General features: G+C 39.6%; 1 protein-coding gene across 5 annotated transcripts in view; it reads right to left on the bottom strand.

Moving 5' to 3' along the window:
* EPB41L4A (erythrocyte membrane protein band 4.1 like 4A) overlaps positions 1-22,298 on the bottom strand; it is a 278,688-nt gene that overhangs the window by 65,393 nt on the left and 190,997 nt on the right. For all 5 annotated transcript variants that reach the window (XM_057492674.1, XM_036886897.2, XM_036886896.2 and 2 more), the window contains 3 exons: positions 21,915-22,006; positions 20,469-20,546; positions 15,101-15,222 (listed from right to left, as the gene is read on the bottom strand). In XM_057492674.1, coding sequence (XP_057348657.1) covers positions 15,101-15,222; positions 20,469-20,546; positions 21,915-22,006 — 292 coding nt within the window. The remainder of the gene's footprint in view (positions 1-15,100; positions 15,223-20,468; positions 20,547-21,914; positions 22,007-22,298) is intronic.

Raw genomic sequence — 22,298 nt, 5'->3', positions numbered from 1 at the left:
ATACCCCTCCATGGCTGCCAGCACAGTGTTTGACTCAAGTAGGTATCACAAAGGTCTGTTACCACAAAGGATGTATTTCTGTTTCTACTATTTTTTTCACAAGAAAGCAAAATTCAGAATAATGATATTATGTTTAAAAAGTATCAAAACTAAGACAAAAGGGCTGGATGTGGTGCTCTAGGAAATGTGGGCAAGAGACCAGTGCAGACATATCCTACGGGACTGGGCAGGCTACTTCCCAGAGCTTTAAAAGCGGCCTTCTACCATCTCTCACAGAAATCTTTCAAATTATAGTCACAGATTATCATAACAAAGGTCAGTTATTGACATATGGTTATTAAGGCTCCTAAGTAAATCTGTATTTTAGATACTATATTAACTCTAGCAGGATCATTGAGAATTAGGAGCATTCACATCATTTTACATATCGCTCACATTAAATAAACAAAGGACTTCAAATGAAAAGGCTGGTCACATTTAGAAGAATAAGTTTATCAGGAGACTGCTACAGTTTATTATTTATTAATAATTTAAAATTACTACCTTTATTGTATATATTATAAATGCTTTATAAATATCCTTATTAAGGAGCCAAATCTAGTTTAGGACCTTTGGTCAATTTAGTTCCTGGATGGGTAGTCACTGCAGCTTACTCTTGGCTCACACAATCCCCTCCGGTTTAAACAGCTCTGCAGCCTGCGTCCAGTGCTCCATGCTCTCCTGCCTGTTTATTTCTTAACACCTTATATGCAAAGGCTTCCAGCCTGTGTGCATCAGACCACTTCCAGGCTTTTGTGTGGTTTAGCTCTGATCACATTCCAGTACCCTCCTCTTAAGTGACCTTCACCTTCAGTCCAGAAAAAGTGGCTGTCAAACAGGATCAACTTTCCCAGGATCTGTTTAGCAACCTGATCTGGGGGCAATTCTTAGAAGTCATCCCTGTCTGTCAAGGTTTGGTGATGCTTCACATTTAAATAGTAGTATGAGTCTCACAAAATTTGTAGTTCAATTTGATACCTGTCAACCCAAATTAAATCTTTGATGTTACTTTGATGTTGCCATTGCTTTTAATTTACAGGGTAGGCATGGAGGATGAAATGTGTGGCATTAAATGAAAATGTATTTGACAAGTGAGAATGCTTTATTCTGCTATATGGGGAACAGGATAAATGGTCAATAAATAAAGCAAGATTATAATACATAAATGATTTCATTTTAAAAACTCTCAAATTTAATAAACTTGTAAGCTTTTGGTTAAATTTTATCCCACTGATTCACATTTTCTTATCTATACTTAAAATTTTTTTAGAAACCTGCATCTGATGCTTAAGACAAATAATCAGGACAAATTATAACTATTCCCAACATAACACATTATTAGGTTTCAGTAAAGCCAATTTGATTTTACATTTTTTAAGCCCAGTATGATTTATCAGAAGAAATGTGGTGGTCATGAATTAAGAATGAGCTAATAACAGGGAATATATTTGAGCTCTAGTTCTCCCACTGACAGTACAAAGTCACTTTGCTTCAATTTCACCAACTTTAGACTGGGTAGTATGGAAAAAATGGCAGGTGACATAGTGAATTAGCAAAATAAAACATTTTTCTAACACCACAAATTATGGTCCAACAGTAAATGGCCAAGGAAACCTTTTTGTTTTTACTTATCATCATGAAGTTTTATAGTTGGAAGAATAGACACTCACCAAATTATGTAAAACAAAATTCAATTTCAAAACACACAATTTGGAAAATGGAGGTGCTTCAGCATCCAATTGCTAATTCTTTAAAGTTCAAATGCCTGACATCTGCCCATACATCCCAAAAAGGCAACCAGACCCCTGCTTTTCTCAAGAGTTACTGCATTCAAAAGGAGCAGGGGTGGTACTTAAGCACAGTTACCTCTTTACCACAAATATACAGACTTCTGAGACACTGATTTTGCAAGATCAAACAAGGCATTCTGCTAAAAAGCTGGAGGGTAGCTTATAAAGAATGGGTGTGGATGAGAAAGATGCTAGGAAAATGTTCATGCATGAAAGTCCCTTCCCTAGTTGGTCTGCTTCCAGTTTCTTCTTCCCCGACCCAGCAGCCTCCTGGATCCCTCTACTTTCCTCATTATGAAACTGATCAGCCTGGGAGTGTGCACCAGATGGAAATGAAAGCACTTCATCCTCCACACCCCCACCAGAGCTACAGAGGCACACACACACAGAGGTGGTCACAGACGTCCTTCCTTTGGGTCATGCCAGTTCAAAAACAAGAAAGGCATTTCTGAGCCTAGGAAGGCATCGGCTCCTTCCCTGAGGCCGTCAGAGCAGAATGAAAGGGCTCTGTCTGAAGAACTTGTGATCTACCCTTGTGTGCGTTGGAGGGGCTGCCAGATAGGGTAACAGCAGAGGGGGCCCATCTCTCAGCCCTCTTAGGCCCAATGACAACAACTATCTGTGCACACTTGGCTGGAATCAAAGGGTGTGGCGATCACTCCGATACCAAGTGTTTCTTCCTGTGATTTTGAGGACACAGCTGAAGGAAATAAGAGTTTGGTAGCAACCAGGTAGCACTCTTGCAGCACCCCTCACCCCTCCAACAGGGCCACGTGATTCAGAGCAGCACAGCAAACCTTCTCCATCCATCTTTATGCTCCCCTGATCTAGGGCAGGCAGACAGCTCCACACCCAAAGTACACTCAGTTCTGTTTCAGAGGAGTGTGCTAGACCACTGCTTTAGAGGCTTTGATTTGATGCAATTGTAAGAGTATATAAAGTATATACAAATACAAAGTTTATATAATTGTATATAAAGATTACTTTTAAAAGGCTTATTTAGTAAGGCAAAATTGGGGAAAATTTTTTGTTTTTCTTTGCTTCCATATTTGAGCTTGTATATAGGAACGTCTCCATGTGTTCATCAAGCCCTCAGAACCCTGTCCTTTTGGGGTTTTATGGAGGCTTCCATACATAGGCATGATTGATGAAATCATTGGCTGTGGTGGTAACTGAACCCAAATGTCCCCCTGGAGGTCAGGGGTGGGGCTGAAAATTCCAACCCTCTAATTGTGGCTAGTTCCCCTGGCACCCAACCTGCCACCATGCCTCGGGGCTTTCCACAAGGCATCTTACCAACAAATACTGAGATGTGTTTAAAAGGGGCTTGATATGAATAACAAAAGATGCTTCTTTCACCTTTATTGATATCACATAGGAAATTCCAAGGGTTATAAGAGCTCTGTGCCAGAAACAGGGATGAAGATTGTTGTTATAAATCACAGTATAAGCTCAATAAATTCTTACTGAATGAGAAGAGAAAGGAAAAAAGAAAGTCTCACTTAGAGTAACTCACTAAAGCTATAGTATTTAACTTATATATACATGATATTTAACTTGAATAACTTGAAGCGGCTTCTAGTTTTGCTTGCTTTTCTAAGTCTGGTAGCTATGCATGGAATGCTAAACACTCATAGGAAGAGTGGAAACATCAACTTTTTAGAGAAAACCTACCCAGACTTGCCATATATTAAGAAATCTCTTAGAGAATGAAAATAAACATCAGTTTCAAGGCAGAAGAGAAAAGAGAGTCAACAAAGGAAAACAGTCTTCAATATATACGTGATCTACCCAATACTCCTTGCAATTAACACTGTTACTTTGCTAGGGAAAATGTCCCAAAGAACTTAAACCTTTTCTTAAAAAAAAAAAGACCTGATGTAAAGGTAGGCTGGCTTGCTGCTCCTCTGTAAATGAGCGGAATGTACTGTCTTAGGGAGAGCCTTCTGAAACAAGATCATCTAGCGACGTAAGGAAATCACACAACTGCGGGGAAGACAGGAGATGTATATTTTCAGATAATTCTAAACCTTTCCAATTTTTTCATTTTCCATTTACTTTCCAAATGTGTTCCCTAATATTCCAAAGACGTGAGGTAACATCCTGATCCTGCTCTATCTGTATAGCCTTGAACAAGTACTTAGTGTTACTGAGTTTCAGTTTTCTGATGTGTAAAAGGAGAATACCACCCACCTGCCTCCTGGGGTTACCCAAAGCAGTAATTAATTACTGTTATCAACTGCAAGGAAACTATCTCAGATTGGGATCTCTTCCTAAAGACACAGCAGAATCTTACAGATGGGAATTGTAAGGCATGGCTACCCCTGTTTCTCCTCCCAAAGCTGCATGTCCTTCAGTGTTTCTCACAGAGAGTCTATTCTTTCTCTGCAAATCAGCTGCTTTCCTATTCATGGGTGTGCTGGGAACCTGGGCAGCAACAGCAGCCCCACAGGGGTGGCCCTCGCCAGCTGCGTGACTCAATTCCCCTGAGCTCCAATTCCAGCTTCTCTCTGAAGGACACTAACTGGGCGCTTTCCTCAGGCACCCATTCTCACCCCAGGAGGGAGGGAGGGAGCAACACCACTGCTACAGAGGACCATCTCCCCACCAGACAGGACTCGGCCGAGATCAGTGTAGTGCCCCGCTCAAAGTCCTGGCCAGGGCCCCTGCTCTGCAGCACAAGCACGCCTCCCTTGGTCTGCCTTGTCTCCCTATGCCTGCCTACATGACCCTGAACTCCAGGAATTCCAGACATCTTCCACACTGAAACCACTAAGTAAGGAAGGCGATCCCAGATTTCCCAAAAGTCTGAAGAAAACACTGGCTGAGATATTACCACCTTGAATCCTGAATCTGATGGTGAAACAAAGGTGTGGAATCCTCAGAGGACATCTGCTTAAGAGATCTATCTCAAAACAGAGTCTCAAACAGTTGACAGACACATTCTCATGAGTCTGTAAAGAAAGAGGGGGTGAAAAAGCAGAGAAATGTGCCTAAATGGTTATTAGTAAAATCAAGGCAGAGCCTCTAGATCTGTGACCAGGAACAACTGCCAAAGTAGAGCAATTCACAGTGCTGAGTTTTCAAAGTACAAGTAGGTTCATGAAAGGACCAGTCTTTGGCTACGTCCTCACAGTCAAAGGCAGAGACAAATGCAAAAACCTGTCCAGAAAGGTTTTTTGTACCAAGATAGCATGAATTTCTTCTAACTAGGAGTTAACCAATGAGGTAAAAATCCATTCATCTATTCAATTTGGACTAAAAGAATAATTTAAAAGTGGTATTTATGCAAAGGTTGTTGCAATTAATTTCATTCAATTTGTCAATGAGAGTTTCATTTGAACATAAGTTTTAAAGAATCAGCTAAGCTTTTATGCACAGAAGTACAAAAAAAAGTTATACATTTCCAATGACAAAAATGTATTTTGCACTCTAGGAAGATCATTTCTGACAAGTGTGAAGTGAGGATTAAAAGAAAATACTAAAAAACAAACAAGAAAATCTTTGCAAAGTCTTTTTTTATCTTATGTGGTCCTTTCAACTCTGTGACAAGGAAGCCAAAGAGAAGAAATTTGGGAAAAAGAGGCATCTTTAAAGTTTAGGTACTCAGTTCCTTTGTTTTATGGATGATGAGACGAAAGCCCAGATCACTGAATGATGTGCCACATGTCACAGCGACATTAGACCAGGAGTTCATGTTTACTCACACCAGGTACAACTCTGTTTTTCTCCCTCTGTACCACATGCCTTCTCAATGCCCTTAGAGTCAGGATAAAGAGAAAGCGGGCTCACAAATATGGAATATATCACAGTAGAGTATCTAATTCTAATTTGTCACCTTATAGAATAAAAATCATAATCACAGTCTCTCTAAAACACAATTAACACTCTGGTAAATTTTCTGGAAATCATCTCCAAAACTAGCCACATAATAACCCTTGTTAGTCTTGTTCTAATTCCCTTGTATAAGAAGTTATACTCCTCTCCTGTCTTCAGCTGACCCAAAGAGGATAAATAAAAACTTCACAACACTCATCAAGTGCCCAACAAGTGTGAAAGCTATTATGTTACTGTCTTTTTCCAGACATTCCTCAAAGTGCCTAGTGATTCTCATTCAAATACCAAGGCTTTCACAACTTGCTACACTTGCAAATCGTTTTACCTCTTTGGCCCTCAGTTTCCTTACCTACAGCACAAAGTGACTGTCCTCTACTTCATCTAACTCAAGGACTCTGGGTCCTACCTCAAGTCTTCCTCCTTTGAAACAAGCATGCTCTGAGTTGATAACCTATAATGCAATTTTCTATATGGTAAGGCCTAGATTAAAATGTACAGATATGAATGTGTTTTATGTGTTTTCACCTTGAAGATTTGGGTTGTATCTGTTACAACACTAGAGATTGCTAACATTTGAATTTCTATTGTGTCATTACATTTTCCATCTCCATAAATTAAAATGAGCATTTCCTAGCATAATCATCAGGGTCCTCATCTGAGCTTTCAAAAATATACCCATTGGAAATTTGCATGTACCTTTCAAATCACTTTGTGAATTTAATGCATTCATGACAACTATCTGTAGGATTTTTTTAAAGTACAGCATGGTAAAAATGCAAAGGCTATTAAAGATCATACAGTAAAAAATCTCTCTCCCACTCCTGATCCCCACTCTTTCACAAACCTCCCCCAGAGCCACTACAGTTACTAGTTTCTTGTACTTGTCTGCAAGTACATATGTACACATACACACTTCAATTTCCAATTTTTGTTTGTAGTTTTATGTAATGGGAGCACATTATACACTGCTGGCCCTGCCCACTTCCACTGCCTTTTTCTCTTACTGATACTGTATCCTGGATATCCTTCCCTATCAGCACAAACTTATCATGTTCTTTTTTCCCCTCTCTATACTGCAGACCTGGGTTCAAATTCCAGCTTCAGGGGCCTGAAAAAGTCCCGGCCTCTGTCTTCTCATCTGTACATTGAGAGTCAGAGCATCTTCTAAAGGAAATGAGTGAGATTCTACCTGCAGAGGGCCTAGTACAGTGCCAGGCACACAGTGATGCTCAATGACTGTGAGCTGTTAACATTCCTTTCCCTTGTGGGATCCTCGGCAGGCTGGGCCTTTGTGACAGACGTGGGACTGTAGAATCAGACCAACACAAATTCAAATCCTGCCCTCAGATTTCTTATACCAGGGACATGGTATTTCACAGGGGTACACATACATTCCTTTATTAGGCCAGTTACCTGCTAAAGGATATTTAGGAAGTTTCCAGTCTCTGTGATAACAAACACAACAATAGACCTGCTTGTATTGTAGAAGTGTTGTTGATCTAATAACATACCTAGGTGGGGACTGAACTTGTGAATCCTCATCCAGAGCCCCAGCTTCGTTTACTCATTCAGTAGCTCTGCTTCCCTCTCTGAGCCCTTTCAGCCTTGCCCTTTCTTTGTCTTCTGTTTCCATTGTCTGCGTGACATGGAAAGTGCTCTCAGGTAAGCCTAACAGCTCATTGCTTCAAATGAAGAAAACCACCTTACTAGACAACGACATGATTAACTGTGTGAACTTTAAGCTATCATACAATCTCATCATTATTATGAATTCACTGTAAAGAGTCTGTTGTTCCCAATTCATAGCCTAAAATATCCCAATAGGGCTGGAGAAGGGTGAGCATGGGATGGGAGGTAAAAATCAGAAAAGAAAAATGACTACTCTGAGAATTAGGAACACAGCAAGCAAGACAGCTCGTAACTCTGGGGTGCTCACACTGCTACAGCTGCCCTTGGGGATCCAGAGATCTGTGGCAAGCAGAGCAAAAGAAATCTGGACACAGAGGGCACTTTGATTTGCCCACTTCCCTTGTACCTTGTTTATACAACATCTTCTAGAATAAAACAAGACTAGTCAATTTCCTTCTGAGCCCCATTCACTGTATTTGAATGACTCGCTCCTTACATCACTCTCAAAAGGCCACACCTGCTCCATGAATCATATTGTCCTCTCTAGGCGAAGCTGATGCTATGCTACATGGTAAATATAATTTGAAGACTGACAGATGGACTTACAGATTGGTCCACACTGTGTATAAAAAGACTTCCTTTGGTTTAGGTGAAAGAAACTGAAGTGTATTACATGTGCTCAACATGATGCTCTGCCTGTTTCAGACACCATCCCCATGACAGCAACCTATAACATGGGGATTAATCTCCCCATGTGGCAGACAAAAACATTGAGGCTTAGGCTGGGTAAGTGACTTCCTAACATTGTACAATTAGTACGTGGACTATTGAGGCTGAACCCAGATTTATCAGATGTGGTTCATTAGGTCACACTGCTTAGGTCTGACATACCAGTGTCTGCTCACATAGCTTGCCTTTCATTTGTCTTCAGAAAAGTTTTAAAAATGTATCTCTGATTGCCACAAGCCAAATTCAGCTTCTGCTGATATCATTTCAGAGGCAATGTGCCACTCAAAGGAAGTGGTCAATAAGTGATTATTACTTTCTCAACATTACTATTCCTCAGCAGCCCAGAGCTATGTACTGCATTAAATGAAATTGTTCTTCACTATATTAAAGCATTTCTCTGTCACTCTTTTGGGCTGTACCCTCTGCAGGTCACTAGTAGATGCTGGTCAGCTGCCTACATGTGAATCATTCACTATGAGGTCCAGAGCTGTGTGGCACCTTCATCCCTGGAGTTGGCCAACTGACCTAATAACTACAAAGTGCTAATACTGGGCATCGTGGTGTGTTGAATCCGATTTAGTGATGCTCAGAAGTAATGCAGGAGGAACCTTCAGTGTCCCCAGCACAGGTGGATAAGCCATTCACATCAGAGCTGTCCATCAGAATTTCCAAAGAGTAGCCCTCAAGCCATATCTGGCCCTCAGGAATGTTCAATTTAGCACACAGACATTTTCTTTAAAATGAAATTCCCAATATTTAAAACTCTGGAAAGTTTACATAAATATCCAAATTTCATGCTTCCCTTAACACACTGGAAGATTTGGCAACACTGGGTCCACTCTTCTGCACGGACACAGCTGGCTTAGCCTGAAAAATAGCTATTTGCTGACTGGCATGAACCACCCTCACTTAGAAGTCATTTTCACGACCCCCCTGGGCATTGTGTTTGCAGTGTCTTCCAGAGATTCAGGGTGGGAACGCCAAAACGTCCCCCACTCTTGCTTTTCAGTTGTCTGAAGACTACACTGCAACTATTGATTTCTCTGTTCAGCAGTGTGATATCCTTAAGAACTTAAAATGCAGCACTAGACAATCCTAGCATTGTCTATCCATTGCAAATGGCTTCCCTCCTTACATTTCTTACAGCTAAGTACAGGTTATAGGCAAATATTCTGTCTTTACTGACTACTTACAGCAAAGACTCTCTTGTGACAGGAACACACCTACATGAGTTGCCAAAACCTTGTCAGAGAAAGGGCTGAACAAATGCACACTTTTCCTTCCTGCCATCTCGCCTGCTGCCCTGCCCCCATGCCCCTCGGAGGTGCTCAGATCTGCCGGAATGCCCTGGCTGCCTGCCCGGGCGCTGCGCTCCTCTGGGTGGAGCAGCAGGCAGGTGGGGTGCAGGGCTCTTGACTCGGGAATGCACTTCCTCATCCAAGTGCCAAGCCCAGCCCTGGCGGATTCTAAACACAATAGCTTTTTAGCTACCAGGACATTTATTATGCCTGACTGAGAGGTGCAAAAAATGCCTTTTAAGTTTGCAGAGAACTGAGATACAGGCCAAGAGGACTAGTCATTGAGTTTGACTGAATTACATGAACTTCAGAAGAAATAAAAGAATGTCCCCTAAAGTGACATGCACTATAAATTAAGGACATAAACAAAAAGCAAAGCCTCCTTTTCTAGCACAACTTGTTTTTTATTATAAAGAAATGTTGAATGAGGTGAGAATTTATGCTGATAACTCCTGAAACTGTAGTTCTTAACTTTTGTTTGAGAGAATACTAGCAGAATTCAATCCATGAAAATTAATAGCTTCCCTTATTAAAGTAAAAAATAAATCTTCTATTTCAACCATTACTCCGATTTTGCCAAATACAGTACAACCTAATAGACTTTATGTCTTAGAAACCAGCTTTCTACCATTTTAAATTATCAAAATTTTGAAATAAGATTTAAGCAATACAGCAGGGTAATTAAGAAAAGTAATACTTTTGTTTCCCTTTCGCCAATAAAAATAAAAATTTTTCCTTAAAAAAAGAAAGCACTTGTTCCTTTCCTGCCTGGGCACCCATGAATGAGTGTCAGTAACAGGGAGCTTCCGAGGAATAGGGCGGCCCTGGAGCTGGGAGTGTTGGAGGAAGAAGTGACAGGGCTTGAGGAGTTGCCTGTGGGGTGGGGAGCGGACAGAGGCCTGGCAGCGCAGTGACCTAGTGACCTGCAGGCACTCCGCGGCCCCCACCTCCAGGCTGCAGCGCTCTGAAGGGGGACCAGCAGCTTGGTATCTCTAGGTAGGCTTGACCCCACACAAAAGACTCCCAGCCCCTCTGCTCTCGCACATCCCAGCCCGGCTTTGCACAGAGCTGCCCACACCATCTGCAGCCTGGGGGGCCTGGGGCGCTGGGACAAGCTACACAACAGGGACAGATGTAGGTGAAGATAGGAGGGCCTTCAAATACTCTGCTTCAAGTCAGAACCTCCTCATGATCTTCACAGTAGGGGATGGCTGAGACTGGGTCTCTACCAGATGGGTTCAACTGAGGCTCAAAGCAGAGTACATCTGAATTAGAGGAAAAAGAAAATGTGACATAAAAAAAAACCACAGAACAATCTCTGCCCCCACAACATCGTTCATATGTGCGTAACAACCTCTGTGACACCACATCACTGGCGTTCGATAAATGGTCTGTCCCCCCATACTCACACCCCCACCCCCAACCAGAACAATCACACTGTCAAGGGGAGGGTCATCTCTGAGTCCTCAAACACAGTTTTGTGGAACCCAAGCTCAAAAGTCACACTTAAAGTAATTCAAAATCAAAATGAAATGTGAGCACAGTAAACTTTTTTTGTCTTAGTTTTTAAACACAGCATTTAATTCTTTTTAGAATAAAAATGATGAAAACACACCATTGTTAAAATATAATAAATCAGCACGAATGAGGCTTAAAGATAACCCTACATTCACTTTAGTTATATTTATAGTCTTCAAAATTTGTCACAGCTTAAACATCCAAGAACTAGATTGGTTGAATAAATTAGGTCATGTCTATATATCTATGCAACAGACAATTAATTATACAGATCTTAAAAAATGGTGCTGTATAAGAAAACCTAAAATGTTATTAGAATATATCCATGATATACAATTAAATAAGAAAATCAGGTTTTAAAATAACTATATCACTTTTGCAGAAAACATAAACTAGAAGGCTATATAACAGTGTTAGTACTAGGAGAAAGGAATTGACTATGAAAGATTTTTTTCTTTTTTGGAGGGAAGCTTCTAAGGTTCCTAAATTTTCTAAGACAAGCATGTATTTTTTTTTAATAATAAAAGTATAATATATATTGCATTCTTAAAAGATCCCTCTGCTACTGAGAGGCTGTCCTCAGAGAAGCCTGGGCTGTGTATATGCCATGCCCTCCTCCCCTAGAAAAAGGAAGTGTTTTACTACAACAAAACGGGGTGGGGTGGGTGTAGATCAGTTCCAGGCTGCTCTGTGAAAACTACTGCATGTCACTGCATTGTAAGCGAAGAAAGGGCGGGGGGGGGGGGGAACAACCCTTTGTCCCTAAATTAATCAGCTTCTAGTATTTGGATATCCAAGGAGAAAGACACACACACACACACACACACACACACACACACACACACACACACACGATGTTACAGAGGCAAATGTTATCATAAGAGCATATGAGGAAAAGAAAAAGAACAACCTAAGCAGGTTGTATAAAATGGGGGGGGGGGGGGGAACAACCCTTTGTCCCTAAATTAATCAGCTTCTAACACACACACACACACACACACACACACACACACACACACACGATGTTACAGAGGCAAATGTTATCATAAGAGCATATGAGGAAAAGAAAAAGAACAACCTAAGCAGGTTGTATAAAATGCACGTGTGATTCCTGCCATCTCAAGTGGAATGAAATGTTGATTTGAAGAAAGGAATGCTTTTGATATTCTCATTTGGTCTCAGAATAATTTCATGAGGCCTGGTGGTTCAGAAATAGCATAGGGTTTGAAAATTTTCTTATTAATTATACCACAGTGTACTTGACCTAAATGGGATTTAAGAGTGCTCATATACCAAGATAAATACAAAATATTAAGATAAAGATATTAAATATTAAGGCAGATTTTTTTGTCCTTCACCACCTACTGATTATGCAGTCTTGGCCAAATTACCTTTTTTTTCAAATTGAAGCATAGGTGATATACAATATCATATTGATTTCAAGTATAGAACCCAACCCAGTGGTTGTTCAACAGTTACATTCTAGTGCGGTTACTATCTGTCAACAAAGAAAGATGTTACACAACCATGTATTCTTTATGCTGCTCTTCCATCCTCGTGACCAACTTATACAATGATTGAGATTTTGTGCCCCTTTATCCTCATCACCCACCCATCCCAACTCCTACCCCATGATAACCACCAGTCACTTCTCAATGTCTATGAGTCTATGGCTGTTTTGTTCATTTTGTTTTTTGTTTTCAGATTCCACAAATAAGTGAAATCATATGGTATTTGTCTTTCTCCACCTGGCTAATTTCACTCAGCATAATGCCCCCTAGGTCTGTGCATGTTGTGGATGCAAATCATGCAGATGACAGGATTTCTTTCCTTTTTATAGCTGAGTAATATTCCATTGTGTATATGTACCACATTGTCTTTATCCATTCATCTACTGATGGAAATGTAGTTGCTTCCATATCTTGGCTATTGAAAATAATGCAGCAATAAGCACAGGGATGTATATATTTTTTCAAACCAGGAATTTTGTTTTTGTCAGGTAAATTCTTAGAAGTAGAATTATTGGGTCATATGGTATTTCTATTCTTAGTTGTTTGAGGAACCTCCATACTGCTTTCCATAGTGGTGGCACCAAAAACGTAGGAATGTTCCCTTTTCTCCACATCTTCACCAACAGTTGTTATTTCTCATCTTTTGATCAGTGGACATTCTGACTGGTATGAGATGATATCTCATTGTGATTTTTATTTGCATTTCCCTGATGATTAGCAATGTGGAGCATCTTTTCATGTACCTGTTGGCCGTCCGTATTTCTTTGGAAAAATGTCTGTTCAGGTCCTCCACCATTTTTTAATCAGGTTATTTGTTTTTTGGTTTTTTTGGTATTGAGTCATATGAGCTCTTTATATACTTTGAATGTTACTCCCTTATCAAATAAATCATTTATGAATATATTCTCCCATGTAGGTTCCCTTTTTGTTTTGTTGATGGTGTCTTTTGCTGTACAGCTTTTTAGTTTGATGTAGTCCCACTTGTTCATTTTTGCTTTTGTTTCCCTTGCCCAGGGAGACATGTTCAAAATAAAATGCTCATGCTCATGTTCAAGAGATTTTCGCCTATGTTTTCTTCTAAGAGTTTTATGGTTTCATGTTTCAGATTTAGGTCTTTAATCCATTTGAAGTTTAGTTTTATATATGGAGTTAGACAGTAATCCAGTTTTACTCTACTGCATGTACTGTCTAGTTTTCTCAATACCAGTTATTGAAAAGACTCTTTCTCATTGCATTTTCATGGCTCCTTTATCATATATGAATTGACCATATATTTGTGGGTTTATTTCTGGGCTCCAAATTACCTTTTTAAACCTTACTTTCCTCATGAGCCAAATAGGGATAATGATAATACCTGTCTTATTTTAGAACCATGAGAAAGGATTTAATTTCCTCCCAGCCCAGTAAAAGGAGGAGACCTACAGTCAGATCTAATGTGACTTAATAAACAATAAATCAGGTGACATTCTCTAAACCAGGAGCAAAACAACAAACTCAAGCACTTCTTCATAGTCTTGGCATGAGGACTAAGTGAAGTAGTAGATGTCATAATGCTATGTCAACTGTTGTTAAATGTTCAGCCATTAATTACTGTTATTAAGAATTCCATTTACTTTACACAGTATGGCAAAAAGATCCAGGAGACCTGGGCTCTTGCCCCAGTCCCACCCCTGTCCAGTTGCCAGGACCATGTCATCCTCATCTGTGTAACAGGAACATAATCTTTGCCTTGCCCTGTCTCACACGGTTATGATGACACTTGAATGAGACAATATATGAGAAAAGTCTGTGGAACATATTAGATGAGGCTGATCTATAAGAAAGCTACAAACTAAAGTTAGTGATATCACTTTACAGTAAAATTCTGTAAGCTCTGAGCATTGAACATAGATTAAAACTGACTGACTAGGTGGTTTCCTTAAACTAGTCTTCATTAAAAACAAAAAACTCTGAATAACACAGACATCCATCAACAGGTAAAATTTAACACATACAACAGCTAGAAAAATGAATGTACTTCAGTATATACTACATTAACGATAGAAGGAAGCAAGACACAGACAAACACATACTATGATTCACTCATGTAACTTTAAAAACAGGCAAAATAAACGAATTTGTTCAAGGAAGGCCACATAAGTAGTAAAATTATAATGAAAAGTAAAGAAGTAATTATCACAAAGTCGGAGGAGGGAGGAGACGGTGAGGAGGGAGACAGTGAACGTGTGATCAGGCAAGGAAGAGGGCTTCCGGGCTGCACTCTGTTAATTGTGTGTGTGTGTGCCTGCATGTGTATATATGTAGCAATATATGTATATATACACATATACATTTATGTGTACTTACGTATGTAAGTTTTATGTACTTTTTTACATGTATATTTCACAATAAAAGAAAGACCAACAGAAACAAAACCAACTGAATTCTGTCCAGATCATGTTCCAACAGTGTCCCTTTCTTAAAATACTTTTTCTAAGAATCTGTTTCAATTCTAACCTCAGATAGATCAGACTAAGAAATTGCTGAGTTGAGATTTTAATCCCATCAAAAATAGTTTGTCATTAGGTTATGATGATTCAGGTTGATTACCTGTCTACTTACTCATAATTTCTGACTGCTTGATCATTTTCAGGGTCAAATTAAAAATTCTACTACTAACAATAAAAAATCTACAGGGCTACAGTCACTCCCTGAGCCTATCTTACACCAAAAGCCTTAAAGGAAATGCAAGGTGACGTCAGTGACTTACCAGCTGGTTGTGTTTGTGCTATTCTCTTAGGATAAGTCTTACTTCGACTTCTTGCCACATTCTGATCTGGCCGTGGAAGTTGAATAGAAAGATCTCGACTCATCTGTAATGCTGTCCTGCCACTTGAAAAAGCAACATTTTGGTTAACACAGGTAAAACCACACAGTCACAAAATTAAACAACAGCTCATTCAGAATATATGCAAAGTAGTATGGAGAAAAGCAAAACACAAGACTCATACAGGCCATAAGTATATAAGGGTTTTCAATTGATTCTCATTGCAATATTAACCAAGGATAGTATTAGATTCTAATAGGAAAGAGGTTAGACAGAAAGATCTTTCAGAGAAACAGGGAAAGGGTTTATTAAAGCAGTTACATTTTGATTGAAGTAGAATGATAGACTAGAAATAGAGGATGCTGATGGTCTTCAGCTCTACAGCTACATAATAAAGAAATTATGTTGGGATAAATTACACAAGGGCAATGCTTCTATATAAACCACACGTCCATGTTTTACTCACACAGCAAGTTATAAAGCATCTGCATGGGACCACCGGATATGATTTTTCTCTGAACCCTGCTATGGCACAATTAACCACTTATTATGCCACCTAACCTGGGCCAGATCAAGTGCCCAGGAAGGGTGAAAGCAAACCTCCAGCCCTCACAAAGCTGCTTCTCTCAACAGTCTGTGAGGATTCAAGAGGGCAGCTTTCCCCAGGGGTGGACTAACTTTCAAGTAATTTTCTCATGGAATTGTGTACTTTCATTTGTTCAATTTCAGTGACATTCATCTTATTAAAAATTTATTCCACAGCTGCTGAATTTGAGCCAGTGAATGATCCTGGCTTTCACACAGTAAAATATCATTTAGGTACAGGAAAATGCATTTCCATACATCTAATCTGATTTACTGCAAGAGCCACCTATGGGAAGGGGAAAAAAAACAACAAATCCTATTCAACCTAAATTTTTGGCATAAATATTGGGTGACTCTCTCCCCAAGAGATGAAATGATATTTGTAAAGAAAATTCACCTCATCCAGGGTTCTGTGAACGTTTCCTCTCCTTAGTACCCCATCCACCTTTATGTGAAATAAAAAGATGCTTGAAAACACTCATAAGAAGTGGCTCCTCATCAGGATAACTGGGGACACCACTTGATGTGAGCTACCTTGGGAATTATGGTGACAAGCCCCGTCTGTGAGCCTACCTCAAGGTCAGTAACTCATGGGCACCAGGCAGAGGGGAGGGGAGAGCAGGGGAGCACCCTGTAACCGGTTTCCTTTCATTTGAACCTTCATTATTTGTTTAACGGTAATACACAAGGTAAAACAAATAGCAAAATCTCTCTCCTGAAAAGCTAAAAGAAATTTCATAGAGCAAAATTCCATTATCATAAGTGGTTTGGAGTATGAAGATAAGTCTACTTACAACAGGCTTTCTCTGTTATCGGAAAGACTTGGGGACTGTGTACTTCACTGCATAGAGGAAAAAATATTTCCCCTAAGAATATAACCCAGTATGGGGACCACTGAGGCATTTTATAATGAGATTTTGCCTTATTATTCCATTTTTCCTCATGCCTTCTCACTCAGGGGAAAAGGAAAAATGAGAAAATCATATCATAAGATTAACAAAACTAAGGTCCACAAACATAAACTGATCTGCACAGGCTGCAATGGACCTTATCCCAGGACTAGAACAAGCTCTTTGACCTCCAGCTGGTCAGTATGGCACAACCAGGGGTGCAGGAGAAAGGACAGAACACTAGGAAACTTGTTTGAAGTTGTAGGCCAGGTGTTTTAAACTGGGGTCTTCAGCAGATTGTTTCCAACATCTCCTGGAGCTAATTTTCCTCACTGATATGTATCTCCTCTTATTCAGGCTATTTCCTAGCAGAAATATTCTTGTACAGTATTCTTACTATTTCCTTGTGGCAGAAAGTATCTGACAACAGTGAGTTACAGTGTAAGGAGTAAGAGTTCCCAAGCGTATCTGGTGGTTGTCCGTAGTCACAGGACAGAGCTTTATTCCCATGACCCATCCACTTCCCTGCCTCGCACACTGGGGCGCACACATTCCCACTCTATGATGAGTGACACTGCCAGCAGCCCTTCAGCTCTGAAGTTAGGGCACAATCGGCACCCATTGGGTAGAAGAGAGATCCTCAAGAGTAGAGACACCTGGGTCAAATCCCAGTTTGGCCACTTACTGCTTAAGGGTCTTAAATTCAGTTACTTCACTTTTTTGTGGGGGGCTTAATTTCTCATCTATATAATGAGGCTGTGATATCTCATTCAGCTGGTCACTGAGCAGATTAAATAAAGTAACACAGGGGAAAGCACCTGACACAAAGCGGGGCTGGAGGGGATGTCAGGAGAACTTGGTTTCTCTTGCACTCCTTAAGAAATGTGGAAAGCTCCGGTGATTCAAGTCCTATAAGAAGTTCAGCGGGGTGCCCGGGGGGTTTCTCAGGTCTAAGCCCCATTTCTGGAGTATAAATGATTCATCAAAACGAGTTCCCTACAAACTGAACCACAGGCCAGGCCAAGGCAAGGTTACCATTTAAGTACTTAATCAATCTTTGATTCAGATTAATGCTGATAATAAAAAAACAAAGAATTAGTTTGCCAGATTTCAGCCCAGCCTTTCCTCACAAATTTAATTTTGAATTTTTTAAAGGATTGGTTTCACTTATTACTAAAAATATCTAGCTTTTCCCATAAATAATGATTAGTTTTTCTAAGAGAGGTTGGGATCTCTTGGTATTCTACAAGCCCTAAGATGCAAGGAATTCTGTCTTCCTCCATGTGGATAAAGTGAAGGTTCCTATGGCCTGAATTCTCACCTGGCCATAGTTGGCTCACTCACTACACATGTGTGGGCAATATATCGTTATTGATGCTATATAAAGAGCTCTGCCCAGTGCTCTGGGCAACATGATGGCGGGGCTGCAAGGCTGCAGGAGAGCAGACACTGGAGTGGTGACAGCGCTGAGGGCAGAGACTGAGACAGCTGCAGGGGCAGACAAGCCCAGAAGCAGAGACCAGCTTGCTGCATTCAGACTTGCTCTGAGTGGACAGGATTCTAGTGATTGACCTGCCATCATGGGAATAAAGTTGGGTATAAGCCCTTTCACCCCAAGGACATTTCATTGTCATTTTTCAGTCTCATTGAATCCATAGTGAACTTGTCCGGGCCTGAAACCCATTGGCAAGACACTCCATCACATACATATACACACCCCCTCCCCCATTATAAACACACACAGCTATATGCACACAAATACACATAGCCACCACATTCACACATCACAGCCACTTGTTCTGCTGTTCTTAAACGCCCACGTTCTAAAAGTCCGCAGGGTAGAGGAGGGGGCTGTCTGTATTCCCAGAGCTCTGCTTTCATTGCATGATACCTCCAGAAAGTCTCAAAAAGGAGTAGACATATGCTGTTTGTTAAAGGCTGGTTGTTTTCCCTCTTTCAGCAATTAACAATCCCTGTGCTGGTGACTACCCAGCAGTCAGATGCCCATTCCTGCCTAAGCCTAGCTCTGAGCAGTGGGATGAAACATCTTTCCTCCAGGGGTGGTGGAACAGTAGTGCTTTCTACACATAGACATGGAGATTTGGGTTTCACTAAGACTTACAAGGCAGTTAAGATCAGTCACAAAATTAGAACAGATTTAGCACAGCTTCGAATTCTGGCAAAGGTTACATTTAATTATTTTTGTGGAAGAAATGATATTTAATATGCAAAATCCAATAACTTTTGAATAATTCCCAATGGCCAGAGCATTTGCATTTCAATAAATTTGAGAAGTCAGGTATGGGTAAATTTGTGGAAACCAACTACAGCATATGTTATACAGCATAATTGCAATTTTAATAGTATGAACATTAAGACAGATGGCTTTTCACTAAGAGATAGATTTATACATTCTCTCATAACCCTCAAAATATTTTATGCCCAAACTAGAAGAACAGCTCAAATACTATTAGCTGTTCTCATTCTTTCCTTAAATTTCTGATAATTATTTCACTGTCTGGGGAAGAACCTTGGTAACCCAAAGGTTAAATTTTTAGGTATCAATGAATAACCTCATACAAATGCCAAGCAAATCTATATTAACCATTAAGTTTTATTTTAAGTCATCAAATGAGCAAATAGCCAAGTGAATAATATGCAAATATTAAAGCACTGAACATTTAATATTAATCACTCTTTTACTGATTATCCCTGGCTTCAAATACAAGACAAAAAAAAAAGTAGGTTATAAAAGAGGAATTAAAATTAGGCAAACACTTGACTCAGCTTCATTTTAGGTCTCCTAGGTAAGGATTTCACGCAGTGATGTCCTAAAGCAACTGATAGAACAGTGTCACACCTCCTGAGTGGCATTTCTGCACCCTGCTTGGTTTTAAGGGGTGGAGGGACTTGCCTCCTGCCTGCATAACACTGTAGCTCTCTGAAGGCAGAGGAGGCTAGATCTGACTCTGTATCTCTGGGTGCCTAATACCATGCCTTGCACACCATAGGCTCTCCACTTTACAGAACAAATTAAAACAAAACTAATTCTTTTTCAAAACATAGCAGGCTTCCAATTTTAATGCATTAGAAAGACACAAAAGCACCTGCCTGGCTGCACTACAATCATGCTTTCCCTACAACATGCTAAGAGTTTGTCTAATTTAAAGCACAGGCTCTGGAGATGGAATGTCGGTGTGGAAGCTACTTTACTGCTGTCTAGCTGGATTACCTTGAGAAGTGACTTGGCTTCTCTGAGCCTTAGTTTCCTCACATATTAATGAGGATAACATTAAGAAGAATACAATGATTAAAAGAAGCAATAAATGGAAAACATTTAGCACAAACTTGGCACTTAATAACTGCTCAGTAAATCTTAGATACAATTGCTAGCGTTACTACATATAGGCTTCATGTGGCAGGAAACATGATTTGATCCACAGTATAAAGCACACATTTTGTTATAATAGTGGAATCAACTGAATGTCCTAAGAACAGCCATCAACTACTATTCAGAATAGCTATTTTGTTTCATAATCACAACATAATTAGAAATAAATATAATCTTATCAAGATGAATTTCTTCAGAGAATAAACTACACCATATCGTAAAAGCCCTAAACCTGACATAACTAATGCAGCATTAAATATAATTAAACATGGAAAATCATCTTTGTCAAGAAAGTTTTAATAAACTGCTATAACTTGAAAGTCATTGGCACTGTGGAAAAATCCGAAAAAACATTAAATCACAAACTTTACATGCACATATGTAGATAGCTGAATTAAATATTTATTTACACGCACACACACCAAAGGAAAAAACTGCCGTTTACCTATAGCGGTGCTTGTAACTCATGGATCCAAACTTGCTGAGTTTTCTTGACAATGAATTCGATTCATTTTCTGGCATTCTAATGCATTTTTTTAAAGAAAATTAAAGACTCATAAATACAGATGTTTATGCAACACCTGAGCAAAAGCTATGTAGAAAATAGTGCAGCATTTTTTAACAGTGAGTGGAAATATTTTATTTATTCTATGTATTGCAGGAAATAGTTATTTTAAGCTAATATTTGAAACAGCCACATCCTAGGATTTTATATGTATAATATCAAAATGCCCATACTTGCGGAAAACTATTATATACATCATATCCCTTAGAAGCTTTAGTTGTGAATCAACTTACTTTCTCTATTAAAATCATTTTGGAAAATTTGACAAATCATTGTCACTCCATTAACACATCCATGCCAGAGTTTTCATGACAGTCAATCATATCTGCTGTGGTGGGTCACTCCTCTTTGTACAATAAACTCCAGTACTTCCACTCCAGGATACCTTCAACAGACCTCCCCAGGGAACTCCTAGGCCCAGCCTCACTGAACTGGAGGCAATGTCTCAGACTGTCTGGGCCACATCCCACCTCCTAATCCAAACTCAGTAAAGTACATTGGTCATTTTATAAGACTATTTCTCCAACATCATACTACTTGGGGAAATTGCTCCTTGCAAATCAAATAGGAATAACGAGAAGAGTTAATCTAGTTTAAATTTTTTTAAAATGAAGCTTACTGTATTACTTGATAAAATTTACTTTTATCTGTACACCAGAAGGATATGAAACAAAAAGCATCCCACAATCCAATGTCCAATTCTCTACCTCCTCTCACTTGACCTCCCATGAACGCACAGTGCAGCTGCCAGCTCCTTATTAACAATGACATTTTCCTCCCTCATTTCCTCCTTTCCCACACACTCTACTGATTCCTCCTTCTACTTCTCGCTGGCTCTTCCTGTTACCTAAATGCTGGGAAGGTCTAGCTCAGTCCTTGGCTTTCCGCTTCTCTCTCTTCACATTTTCCATCAGTGACCTCACCCAGTCCCTGTTGTCTTAAATACCCACTGAATTTACATGGTCAACATTGGTCTTTCCAGTAAGTCTTGTACACCCAAATGCCTACGCCACACCTCCACTCAGATGGCAAACAGGCAGTGTATGTCCACAGCAGAACATTTAATTTCCACCAAGAACAAAGCTGTACTTTTTGCATAAACCTAAGAAAAAGCTGTCCTTTACCCTTTCTTACAGTATGACCAAAGATGTTTGTGTGTATGTGTGTGTTTCTATGAATATGATCCAGAGAATTAAGTGACTGAAGAAACAAAACAAGAGAAACACTTCTAAGTTTCTACTTGTAGACAGAACAGAATTGTTATTATAAAAACAAATGTAATTTTCATTTATTAGGACAACAAACAAAACTCTCACATTAACATACCTAAAAAATGTATGATGCTCTACACTACACTTCCAAAGATGCTTGCAAGCAGTTTTACTTCGAGCTTCAAAAAAGAATGAGGTTTCATTGCACTGAGAGAGAAAGAGAGAGAAAAATATGAATTACTGACCATAACATTCTTCAGATGACAGCCACCTTCTAGGTACTAAAGATTCAAGTACGAAGAGAAATATTTGTTAACATATAAAATAAAAAATAAGTATCTCTTGGTAACTAATTCACCTTAAAATAACTTCAGTTAGATAAAATGACCAAAGCTCCACGTCAATCTCAGTGCCATCACCTTTAGTACCTGCTTCTCCATCACCCTGTGACCATGCATAACAGGGGTGATGGCCCAGAAGTTCTGCCAGCTCCTCTCTT

Source organism: Manis pentadactyla, chromosome 2, assembly GCF_030020395.1.
Source record: "Manis pentadactyla isolate mManPen7 chromosome 2, mManPen7.hap1, whole genome shotgun sequence".
Classification (NCBI taxonomy): domain Eukaryota; kingdom Metazoa; phylum Chordata; class Mammalia; order Pholidota; family Manidae; genus Manis; species Manis pentadactyla.
The sequence above is the reverse complement of the archived record's forward strand: the minus strand, read 5'-3'. Positions and strand labels throughout refer to the sequence as shown.